This window comes from Juglans regia, chromosome 14 (genome assembly GCF_001411555.2).
Source record: "Juglans regia cultivar Chandler chromosome 14, Walnut 2.0, whole genome shotgun sequence".
Taxonomy (NCBI): Eukaryota; Viridiplantae; Streptophyta; class Magnoliopsida; order Fagales; family Juglandaceae; genus Juglans; species Juglans regia.
Window position 1 is genome coordinate 12,837,357 of NC_049914.1, and position 13,135 is coordinate 12,850,491.

The 13,135-nt window shown below is 35.8% G+C and overlaps 1 protein-coding gene across 1 annotated transcript in view; it reads right to left on the reverse strand.

The window, feature by feature from the left end:
* Nucleotides 1–1,721: 1,721 nt before the first annotated feature.
* Nucleotides 1,722–13,135, reverse strand: part of LOC108990128 — a 61,840-nt gene continuing 50,426 nt past the window's right edge. The window contains exons 7-9 of the mRNA XM_035685470.1: nt 5,500–5,547; nt 4,944–5,371; nt 1,722–2,454 (exon numbers count right to left, since the gene is read on the reverse strand). Of these exons, the coding sequence (XP_035541363.1) occupies nt 1,843–2,454; nt 4,944–5,371; nt 5,500–5,547 (1,088 nt within the window). The 3' untranslated portion in view covers nt 1,722–1,842. The remainder of the gene's footprint in view (nt 2,455–4,943; nt 5,372–5,499; nt 5,548–13,135) is intronic.

Consider the following 13,135-nt stretch of genomic DNA (forward strand, 5'->3'; position numbering starts at 1 on the left):
AGGGTTGAACCGATGGAATGGGATTTTGGGGTTTGAATTTCAGACCAAAGGTGAGGGCTGGATAGGAGGGTAGATGGATGAAAAGGATAGGGTATGTGCTTCAAAAAGGTGTAAAACATTTGTAAGAAAGGCATGGTCTTGCCTTATTTTACGCTCATCCTCCTTACACGTATACTAAGCTTGACATTTGTAAATGAGGTCCAAATGGAGGGTGATATGGTGTCATGTGTCAATGAGGTTCTCTAGTATTTTTTTGGCTGACTTGGGTGTCCTACATGACATGGTGACAATTGATTAATGATGTGGCGCGCTAGATGCCACGTGGTATGCTCTGATTGGCCTATTTGGCATATGAAAATCACAAAAACTTTTATTGCACCATAAAATTTTAAAAATTTTCACGAATCCAACGGTGCAATCTATTTTGTCTAATTATGATCTTAGGTGCCTAAAAAAATCCAAATGGCATTGCATTCCCTCAGCGGATCATAATTTGACTATGTTTCCAAATCGAAAACCTAGCTAGTTTCTAATCTATGGATTTCTCCTAAGTTTTCATGGTATGTCCAATGTATAAATAAAAGAAATTCTTTCTATAGAATTCCTTTTGGTGCATTACAATATACCTTTCTCTTCGTCTCTAAACATGCTTATCTTTTCTACTTGTAATGATTTTATAGAAATTAATGAGTAAGAAAAGCAAGGATAGCATTTTAGGAACTTTTAATGTATTCAATATCAAAACAAAAAATGCCTATAATTGCTTGCCATCGGGTAAAAATATGTTTTAAAACGATATTCTCAATATTTTTTTTAATACATATTTAGCACTTTTGCAATCAATACATAATAGAAATCAAATGTGATGAAATAAAAAAGAATCAATAACAATCTAGAAACTACCTATAAAAAAATAAAATAAAATAACAATCTAGAAACTAGAAAGCCCTCTTTGATACCATGTTGTAAAAGTCAGAACACAAACAAGATGGAAAAATGGGTTGTTCGAACTTGTGTGTACTACTTACTGTTCCACTGTATATTATACTAAGATTACAATGATTATGCCCTCTAACATAAACAACATGTCAACTCTAGATTAACTTGACTAAACTCGTTCAATTCGATTTATTTATTGAGCACAAAATCATAAATAATTATCAAATGATTGGACTCGTATAATGGTCATTTCAACTTGTATAATTATGTATAAACTCAAATAATTTCATATATTAGTATTATTTTTAAATTTATAATGAGAATATATTAAGCATTTAAAAGGATAAGAATAAGAAATAGGAATACCATGTGTTGATTAAATTCTTATGAATATAATTGATAGGAGAAATGCTACAATGAACCTTTACTTCACATACTTTCACTTAACTAACATGTTATTTATCATTTTGCTCTTTCATTTAAACACATATTTAAACATTTAGATAAAAGAATAAAAATGATAAATCACATATTGGTTAGGTATAAATATGTGACGTAAGGCTTCCATATAGAATTTCTTAATTGATATATGTATATAAAAAATCTTTTAAAATGTTTAAAAATTGGATTTTTTTTTAATTTTTATTTTTTTTGTAAATAAGTCATACGATATACTAAAACTAATCTATTTTGTTAGAATTAAGTAACCCATGTACAAACTCAAACTTGCTTGAAAGATGACGAGCTACTCAAGAATATAAAATAAATTCAATGAAAACATGGAGCTCAACTCCAATTCGAATTAAAAGTAAATGTACAAATCTTGACAACTTACTGTTCATTCAAACTCGAATCGTTTACATCCTTACACATAACAACACATTCACTGTAGTGCACAAGGTATTAGTTAAAAGTAAGCTTTATTTTCCTACCGAAGATGCCCGGTCCGTAAGTTGAAATGAACATTTCAACAAGAAGACGAAATTGCGTCATTATAAAGAGGATGAATAGAACACCAGCCCAAAAAATGATTTGAACAGCAATCCATTGTTGATGGCGTAGCGTGATTAAAAGTGCAGCGGAAAAGGTAAACATCATGGTTGCAATAGAAAACAAGAGGGTGGAAAGGCCTATTATCATTTTTGTAGGTAAAGACGTGAGGAAATCGTCTTCTGCATACCTGGATGTGAGAATTCCCAAAAACATTAAGACTGAAGTTGAAGAGGAAAAGAGGGACAAGGCATCGGAAATTATAAAGACCATGAGAGAGCCTTTCGGTAAAAATATTGGCAAGCCAGTATCTTGCTTGTTTCCACCTGGAATATTAAAGGATGCAGCAAACATCATGGTAACAATGAGAGCACCGACAACTGTACAAGATCTTGCTGTGTCCTTTATCCATTGCTCTCCCGATTTCAGCATAGCCTCGTGGGTTTTTGTAAACAATTCTCGGGGAGTTAAACCATCTTCGTTTGTTGCTTCTCTAACCTTGGGATGGACAATAGCCTCCACCTCCTGAATTTTTTAAACAAAATCTTCGAATAAGAGGTTACCAAATATTAATAACCAGAAGAATTAACTGTTAACTCTAAAATTTAAATTTAGCATCAATTGTTTTAGATTATTCTTATTCAGTACTCTAATTCACAAAACAACAACACCATCGATTGAATAATAAAGTGTTGGATCTATACTTCAATCATGTACATTACATGAGAAAATAAAAGGGATTCTGGAGATCCTCATCAAGCCTACTTTGCATTATAGTTGCAATACCCAGTTTGCATATAGGAAGATTTTTTTTTTTTTATAAGTAGATTGCATATAGCCTATAGGAAGATTGTGAACAATTTCCACATTACTTGGGAGAGCTAACATTCTTTATGACAAATTCCACATTAGAAGGGGCTCTAAATATAACATTGGCTAGTCCTATTGGAATATATATAAGTCAAGATTTGGCATAAACCTTCCTTGTGTCATTACAAATGGTATAAAGTCAATCCAATTAGGCCTCATGATAGAATCAACTGACGAGGATGTCGAGAATTTAAAGGAAAAGATTGTAATACCCTAGATTGTATATAAATAATAATTCTAAGAGGTAGTAATTATATTGACTAATTCTTTCTGTGTAGGGGCCAAGATATGGCTTGGGCCTTCCGAGTCATTATAATAGTGTGAAGTTGACTCCAGTACGTACCATTCATCTGCACTATGCCCCAAATGGACCAATTAAATGTTGTACCAAATATTCCATATTCCAAGCATGTATACTGAAAAAGGAAATGCAGGAGTTCATCTGGGACAAAACATTCTATACACAAATCCTTGAGATCCTCATCAAGGCCTAGCAAGTTTACAGGCTCTGATATGTGATATATTTTGCCTGCTCTATGCTCCAAATGAATACATCACAGTTACAATTAGAGCAAGTTGAGTTAGCATCTCACTCATGTAGGATTTAATACCATTGTATCGCCTTCATAATCTACTTACCTAATCTGTACATAATACATATTTTCACAATCTGAGGTAATATATAAAGTCAATGGTTAAATCCTTACATTTTTTTGTCCAAATAAAACAAATATAAATCTTACTCTCTTAAGCCTAACCCAAACAACCCACACAAACATATACAATAAGAATGAACTCCTAGAAATAAAGCCATGAACTAAACCACATGAACTCCTACAAGTAAGTCTGTGTTTCCCATTGTGCTATACCAGACTTTGGATTAGCTCCCTATGTTTTTCTTTTTGAGAAAGAACACCCTGTGGTTTCAGTTATTTCTAAATAGGTCCCTCCGTCAAATTTTCCATCTATTGACATTAATGTGAAAAACATGACCCAATCATAAACTGCCACGTCCATAATATTTTAAAAAACATATAAAACTAATTTTTATAATAAAAACAGTTTTTATTTTTAAAAATTGAAAACCGGTGATGGACACCTCCCCAGGCTGGGGCGCCACCACGGCGGCCACAGGGTGGCTCGATCATGGCCACCCACGTGGTGACTAGAAACTGGCACCACAAAGGTCGGCCAGTTCTGGCCATTCTGGTGGTGGCCAGAACATGGACACAGCAGGTGGCTGTCCTTCCAGTTTTTTCTTAATATTTTAATTTTTAAGTTTCTAATAATAAAAGCAGTTTTTTATTATAAAAACTAATTTTTTTTAAAAGACAAATTTTATCTTTTTTTAAAAGATTATGGTGGACACGTGGCAATTTGTGATTGGCTCATGCGTTTCTCATTAATGTTGATGTACGGTAAAGTTGACGGATGGACATATTTCTAAATAATTGAAACTACAAGGTGTTATTTTTCAAAAAATAAAGCACGAGGAGCTAATCTAAAGTCCGATATAGCGTAAGGGGTGTGTAACCAAATTTACCTAAACAGAATTAAAGTGGGTTCAGAAAACCGAGTTTGAACCTTTTTTTTTTTTTATTTCTCTTGAGACCAGAAAACCTTGTTAATTATGTTAAGGTCTTTTATTTAATAGGAGAACCCTAATTTAATTTACACTTTTGAATAGATGGCCTAGAATTTCTAATTAGGTAAAGCATTCCCGGTTTTCTTTTCTCTCATTTATGAAGAAAGGACAAGAGAGGACAATCTTATAGTAATTTTAGAAGAGAAAATATAATCATAAGTCGGTGTATATAGTACAACTAGTAAAGTCCACATGACATACTTTGATTTAGAAAAAAAATTTTAAAATTTAAATTTTATTAATTAAATTTTACAATTTAACTAATGTGAATGAGAATACTCTACGTATCTTTTTGAGAATAAAATAACTCAGAAACATATGAGTCCAAAGTGTTGTTTTCCTAACCACAGATTGATAAATATCACTTTTTTGAAAACTCCCATCCTCATTTTCTCTACCTACTTTTGCTGTTTTTCTTTCACTATTATTAAAGCTCTGGAAATGTTATCTCGCACCTATAAGTAAAAGTCTGTCAGAGAGAGAAAAAGTGAGAGCGGACCTTAAACCATTGTAGTTCTTTTTGCATTTGCAAAGCTGCACCTGGGATGCGATTAAGCATAGTAGACTCTGCTAACATGCCAGCCATATGTAACATGCCATTACTGTTGACATCTAAAGAACATGTCAGGGCATTCTTCAAATGAAGCTCGAATAATTGGTTCAAGATTTTGGCTTGACGATGTAGCACTGCAAGGGAATAGATATTTCTCTTTCCCTCATCTCTGGTCCATACAAGATCCGGATTCTTCTCCAGCATCTGAAGAACAAACTCAATAATCCCACTCTTGATAGCACTGATAATGGCATCATAAACACGACTATCCATCCTTTGTTGATCATTTGCATTTGATATCTCTTCACACATTTGACAAAGAAGTTTATGGGATTGGACATGGATCAACTTCATTTCACATAACTTCTCGATTCCTTCATAAAAATTTGTTAAATGATGCCAGTTTTTAACACCATGAACGATAAGTAAAAGAGAAAACAAAAAGGAAAATAAAAAAAATAAAAAACCAAGATATGATAGCGGTTGAGTGGATGCAGTGTACCAAAGAAGTTGAGGACATTTGAAGGTAGATGGCGCAATAGAGTTCGCACTGCAAAGTAAAAACAAAATTTTAATTTCTTACTTGAAACACGTTAGAAAATTATTACCTCATGACGGAAACTAATAAAATATTTATAGTACACCATTCGAACTTATGCATATTCCACTGAAAAGGAAAAGAAGTTGTTCATATTCCCATTAAAATCTCCTTTTTTGGTAAGTCAAAGGAAATTTTATAGAATATGCTAAATCTAGAACACAGGCATCAATATTGTAGTCTTATTCTCTTAAATAAGAAGAGTACCAACATTTTAATGTAGTTCTCATCGAAACGTTTTGAAAATTGACCTTATTTTGTTAAGTGTCATTAATCTTCAAACATGACCATGGTGTCATTTTGTTATGGTCTTCAAGCAGTCCCTACCCATTTTGCTTGAAGCTTATAATATATATTATCCTTTTAGTTGACGTTCTTCATTACATGGTATGCCATTAGAAATGCAATGAGCAAAGGAGGCTAACAATCCCTTTAAATATTTGTTATTTGTAATTTGGTGTAACACCCAGACCCAAAATTTGTGCAGATGGACTGTGATTTATTTATTTATTTATTTGGAGGTCTATGCCGTTTATTTATTATTATTTTTATTATTATTTTTTTTCTCCCCGCTTGTTTTGTTTATTTTTTTTTCGTTTCCGTCTCTTTCCGTTTATATTATTCTTTTCGCACGGCTTATTTTGTTTTCCGTCGCACAGCATGCATACACACACGTTTTCGTTCACGGCATGCTTGCACACACACGTCCCTCATGCGCGTTCCGTATCCGTCGGGTTTTCGTCTAGGGTTTTCTTTTCATGATTCAATCGTCTATTTATATGCTTACGAAGAAAGCTCGCGCCGCTGCCTTCCCACGCGAAACCGTAAGCCAGACCACCGTGAACCACTCTCTCGGCCAAGCCTTCCCACGCTGTAACCGCACGACTGGCCCCTCACACGACGGAAAACACTAGCCTGAGGTAGGACCAACCACAGCAAGTCTCCACCGGCAGCCTCACGTCGCGCATCTGAACCCCGAAGGAAACCAGGACTGCTCTGTTTTTGGCACCAAGAAACAGAGTACTTCCTTGCCAGACCCTCCTTCCCAGGCACGCGTTCAGCCACTGTCCTCGACGGAAACAGCCATAACCTGGTCTTGCTAGCTACGCCCTGCACCACCTTGCTGCGCTGCCGCCGACTCAAACCACCACCCTCTCTCTCGGTAACACCTCCATGCACACACCTTGTACCATCTCTATTGCATGAATGTTGTCCCTCTCTCTCACCGTGTTTCTCTCTCTCTCAGTGCCTCACCACCGTGACCTTCTTCGCCGCGTCGCGCGCAGCTCCTCCCTTGGCGGTGAGTGCCTCGCGCCCTGTCCGTACGGTGTTGCACCGAGTCTACGTGTTTTCACAGTTGTAGTTTCCGTAACTTACATTGTTGCATGGTATTTAAAATTGAATTACGGTTTTACCCTTAGTTTTAGAGTGTGTTCAAGTTGTTATGTTTGGTCTGTTTTTATGTGGTTTTTACGGGTGGTACAAGAAAAGTTTGCATACAATAAATAGGATTTTCAAACTGTACTTTGATAGTAAATTATTTTAGTAATTATGAAATTTTATTTTAAACTTTTAAATTACGATTAAAGCTTTTTGTTTATTATTAATTAACGAAATTGTCACTTGTACGTACCTTAAATCGTTTAAGTATTTTAGCATGTTATTAAGTAAATGTTTATTTTAAGAGTAAACGGTGTTTTATTTTTAGATAATGGTGGTATTATAGGAATTTTTAGAATTCTAGGTTTTGAGGATTTAAATAGGTTCTTAGGTTCAAATACGAAATACGTGATTGATTGAGAATTTACGGGAATTACTTGATTATTTTATAGGTGACGATTAATTATTGTCCGACGTTTTGAGGAATTTCGAAAAAGCTAAGAAGTTCAGGTAAGCGGGGTTCCTATGCTAGACTTTGCATTAAATAAAATGAACTGAGGTCCTTTTTGGATAATGTGCATGTTCTGCTATGAAAAGAAATTTGAAAACAACCTCAGATATTTGTTCTGCATTACTCATGAGATTCTGTTTAAGAATAACGTATTTTCTGTCATGACTGGTGTAAACATGAGCTTATTTTTGATATTTTATTTCTGAACTTTGAAAATGAGAGCGAATATGAAATTTGTGCATAAATTATGTGGTGATATGATTTTGTTCTGTTCCGAAAAATTTTGTTCAGTACACTGTTTGGAAAAGACGTGGTTTCTGAAAACCTTTGGCATGACTCTCTGATTCTGAATTTGATTCTGTTTCTGTTCCGTTCAGTTACGGCCCTGCCACGGGTGATAATAGTGGCATACGGCCCAACCACGGGTTATAATAGTGGATACGGCCCAACCACGGGTTATAATAGTGGATACGGCCCAACCACGGGTAATAATAGTGGATACGGCCCTGCCACGGGTTATAGTAGTGGTCTCTGTTTTGAGTGCACACCTTGGTGACAGAGTGTTTTATGTTCTGCTTGGCTATCCGCAGATGCACAACCCTACCACGGGGGTTATACATGGCCTCTGTTCTGATATGATGTTTTGATGATGACGATGATCATTTATGCTATGCCAAAGAATATTTTGAATGAAATTACTTCTAAATCTTCGCTCTGATATTTTAATAACATGTTCTGCTTCCGCACTCTGAAAATGAAAATGTTTTGTTCTGCATTCTGATTTCTGTAAATGCTCATGTTTATACACTGGTATATGTTCTCTGCTTACTGAGTTGTTGATAACTCACCCCCCTTATCTCCATAATATTTCAGATGACATTGATGGTTCGGCTGAGGATCAGTATTAAAGTCTATGGAAAAGATTAGCATTGATTTATTGTTGGGTATCTCATGATATTAGTGTTGGTGTTAGAGGTTATTTATCTTTCTTAAGTTTACTTCAATGGATTTAGACGGTTTATGGAGACTATGTTAATGTTTTATTATTCCTAGTTGTTATTTGAGACATGAAGAAGAGTTGATTTTATTTGGGTTGTTGGATTGAATATTGGATAAATGAGTTTATTTAATTTATTTAATTGAAGTATTTACGTTCGATTTGAGGTTTGGTAAAATGGATATATTCTTGAATTTGGAAGTACTCTAGCCTTGTTAGAGTTGTTTATCAGGTGTTATGAGTTAACTCTCCGGACCCTCGGGGTCGGGGCGTTACATTTGGAGTTATTGTCACCACTTGTGTGGACTGTGGAGAGCACAAACCTCCACTTGGTTAGGAGGCGCTAACAATCACTTTAAATATTGGTTTATTGTAGCTATTGTACAATTGACTAACAATAATCCGCTTGATAACTTTTCATATCGATCCATATTTTATCGAACTCTCCTCCGTAAATGTCCCTTCTAATGTTTAATATTATAGTAGTAGATTAAAGGCTCGTTTGGATAGTGAGATGAGATAAAATGGTTTTAGATGAGTTGAATAAAATATTATTAGAATATTATTTTTTAATATTAGTATTGTTTTGTGATTTGAAAAAGTTGAATTGTTTATTATATTTTGTATGAGAATTTGAAAAAATTATAATGATGAGATGAAATGAAATTAGTTGAGAGTGATTTAATACAACACATCTGATAAGATAGTGATTAATAGTGATATGCATGTAAATGTAAGAAATGAGAGTTGATTTGGCTCACCCATAACTTTATTTTTTTCATTTGTTGTCATGTTAGATTGTTGAACTAAACTAAACTAAACTCATCTCAAATCAATCATTGATGAAACTCATTACTTTTCATATTCCCATGAAAAAGTTATACTCATCTCAACCTACTTCATATATTTTAACCTAAAAAGTTATACTCATCTTAACTTAGAAAAGTCAAACCCATCTCAATGTGACCCACAAAATATTACTATTTACAACTCAACTCAATTCATCTCAACATCGAAACGTAGCTTTATGTCTAGATTTGGGGTTTTTATTTTTTGGGTTTATTTGGTTGGTTTTTGAGATACGTGGGAATTTTTTGTTTCAATTTGGGTGATTTTTAAAAAATTCCAAGGAAGCTGAGCGATATCTCACTGTACACTTCCGCAAAATAGTCTTTTTGTTCCATCGATGATGGTGCAACGTTAATGATTGTTGTAGCACAGATGGGGTTCACAAGAGAGCTTGTGATTGAATTAAAGATATTTGTGCATGTTAAGGAAGGAGGTCTGCCACGTATCACGGAGAGAGCATGGAAGAGTGAGCATGCGTCAATGGACAACTTTGTGGTCCATAATCCTTCTTTTTTTCTTCTTTCCTTTTTCACATTTCCTTAATTTACTTAGGCTTGTACAATTAGCATATTTGATAGAGTATAGTTTCAATATAGGGATAGAATCATTCGGGAATTACTTTCTTTCGATGTATAGCATTCTTGTAAAGTTCATATATAATATACATATCACTCAAGGCCATTTGATTAGGCCATTCACATAATATTCTGACATGGTATCAAGAGCCGTCTGCTAATCATTTTTTCCCTTGAAATATTTTTTCCTTCTAGGTTTTGGAGGTGCCTCTAATGTGTTTTGGTCAAGTCTGTGTTGTCCTATGGTGCACCCGATGATTTCTTCTTCTCAGTTTTTGTGGTTCTGTTCTGGGTTTGTCGGTCATTCTGTGGCTTGGTGGCTGTCAGCGCAACCTTCCCTTGGTGGTTCCGGCATCACTCTAGGTTGGTTACTCTCGGGACAAAGTTCTATGACTCTCGGAACAGCGTCTCGGAACAGTAGTTTGCAGGTCTTGGCTTTCTTTTGTTTTTTTCCTTCCCAGGTTTCGGCTTTGTGGGTATTTTCTAGTGTTGTTTGCTTCTCGACAGTTATTTGGTTATTATTTGTCTCGATTTTAATTTATTTACGATAGACTCTACATCTGTGTGAGCCAAGTTTACAGGCAAAAATTATTCTATGTGGGCTTTTCAATTTGGACTTTTCCTCGAGGGAAATGATCTTTGGAGCCATATTGATGGCACGGATTGTGCACCCAATCCTGATAAATCCAAGGATTCAGTGTCTTATCCTTCATGGGTTGTGCTTGATGCTCGGATTATGTCTTAGCTTCTCAGCTCGGTTGAGCCACATATTATCACCAACTTGAGGCCTCGTCACTCCACTCAATCCATGTGGACTTACTTAAAGAAAGTGTATCATCAAGATAACGGGGCCCATCATTTTTAGTTAGAGCATGTGATTGCCACGTTTCAACATGACAATCGTTCCATCCAAGACTATTATTCGGTATTTCTGACTCTTTGGAATGAATATTCTGATATGGTTATCGTGGATATTCCTGTTGCCTCTCTTTCCATTATTCAAAATCTTTACGAGACTAGTCATCGTGATCAGTTTCTTATGAAACTCTGCCCGAATATGAATCTATTTGCTCCTCTCTTCTGAATAGCTCTCCTGTTCCTTCTCTTGATGTTTGTTTTAGTAAGTTACTTCGTGAAGAAAAACGTCTTAATACTCAAGTTACTCTGGAGCAATCTCATGGTTGTTCAGGGTCAACCCCTGTGGCTTATGCTGCTTAACGGCGAGGACCACCTTTGCATTCTAACAACCTGCAATGTTTTTGCTGCAAGGAATTTGGGCATATTACTACTAATTGTCCCAAGAAAGCCTACTCTTATTGCAAGAAAAATGGTCATTCTATCAAAGAATGTCATATCTTCACCTAGAATTGTTAGGCTCAAGCATTTCAAACTTCTCTTATTGTACCTTCAGCAATGACTTCTGTGGCCTATGGCTCTTCTCCAGGTGACTCTTCTATTCCTGCACACCCAAAAGGGTGCAATAGATGCTAATTTCGGCATTATCAGCAATGGGATAACAATTCTGCTCAACTCTGGTATGTGGACTCGGGTGCCTCTAATCACATGACGCATAATCCCGTAGCTCTGTGACATGTTGGGCCCTACTCTAGCCAGTTTGCTATTCCAACATCCAATTGTAGCTCCTTGGCAATCACTGCTTTTAGAGATGTCTCTTCTAAGTTTATTGAGGTTTTTCTTGCTCCTTAGTTTTCTACTAATCTTATTTCTATTGGTCAGTTAGTTGATAACAATTGTGCTTTTAATTTTTCTAGTGATGGTTGTGTTGTGCAAGACCAGGTAACGGAGAAGCCGATAGCGAAGAGACCTAAAGTGGGGCGCTTGTTTCCACTATTTTGCATGTTCCAGCATTTTCTTTAGTTTCTCCTAATTTGTCCTTTGCTTGTAATAATATTCCATATCTAGTATAGTATGGCATCGTCGTTTAGGCCATCCCAATACTCAGATCTTATATCATGTATTGAACTATGGTTGACTTAGTAATAAAGAACGTTGTTCTTCCTCTCTCGAGTGTGATTCTTGCAAGTTTGGCAAAAGCAAAACTCTTCCATTTCCTTTGCATGCTAGTCAAGCTTCTCACTATTTTGATCTTATCCATAGTGATGTTTGGGGACCTTCCCTGGTTAGTTCACATGAAAAAATTAAATATTATGCCACTTTCATTGATGATCATAGCAGATTTACTTGGATATATTTTCTTCGCTCTAAATTTGAGGTTTTTCGTACGTTCACAGTGTGTTTAGTGCATGTTGAAAATCAATTTTCTGCTTCTATCAAGACATTATGCACTGATTTCGATGGCGAATATTTGTGTAATGAGTTTTAGGAATTCTTGGCTTCTAAAGGTATTATTCATCAACGTTCATGTCTAGCTACTCCAGAACAAAATGGAGTAGCTGAACGCAAAAATCGTCATCTTCTAGATGTGGTACGTACTCTCTTGTTAAAATACTCTGTTCCCTTTATGTTCTGGGTTGAGGCTATGAAAACTACTACTCACTTGATTAATCGTTTACCTTCCCAAGTCACACATGGAGTCTCCCTATTTCCGCTTGTTTGCTAAGCAACCTAGTTATGATAATTTTCGTACTTTTGGTTGTGTATGCTTTATCCATTTACCTCCTCATGAGCGACATAAATTATCTGCTCAAGCTATTCGATGTGCGTTCTTAGGATATAATGTGTCAAAATGGCTTTGTTTGCAATGATCCTACATTACATTGTACACATATTTCTTGGAATGTTATTTTCTTTGAAAATCAACATTTCTTTCCTGTGTTCTCTTTGCTCGCATCTTCTACTGTGGTCCTCCCCTCCTTTGAGCAGTAGTTCTCAGATCCTCATCCTATCATTTGTTGCTTTAAACCTGGCATTGTATATACGAGACGTCCTCGCCCATAGTCTCTTCAGGTGGCTGCTAAGATATTTGATCCTTCCACGCTCCAGATTTAGTCAGTTACAACACCTTCAATGCCTTTGGTACGTCACTCTCCTCGAGTGTCTGTACCCTTGGATAGGTGTGGGTTTCCTTCTTCCAGTTTTATCAATTTTATTTCAGCTCTTACTAGCAACATTGTCCAATTTTGATATTCTCATATCCTACTCACAAGCTGCCAAGCATGAATGTTGGCAACAAGCCATGCAGGAAGAAATAGCTGCTCTAGAGGCCAATAATACCTGGGACGTTGGGTCTTGTCCTCCCACCATTAT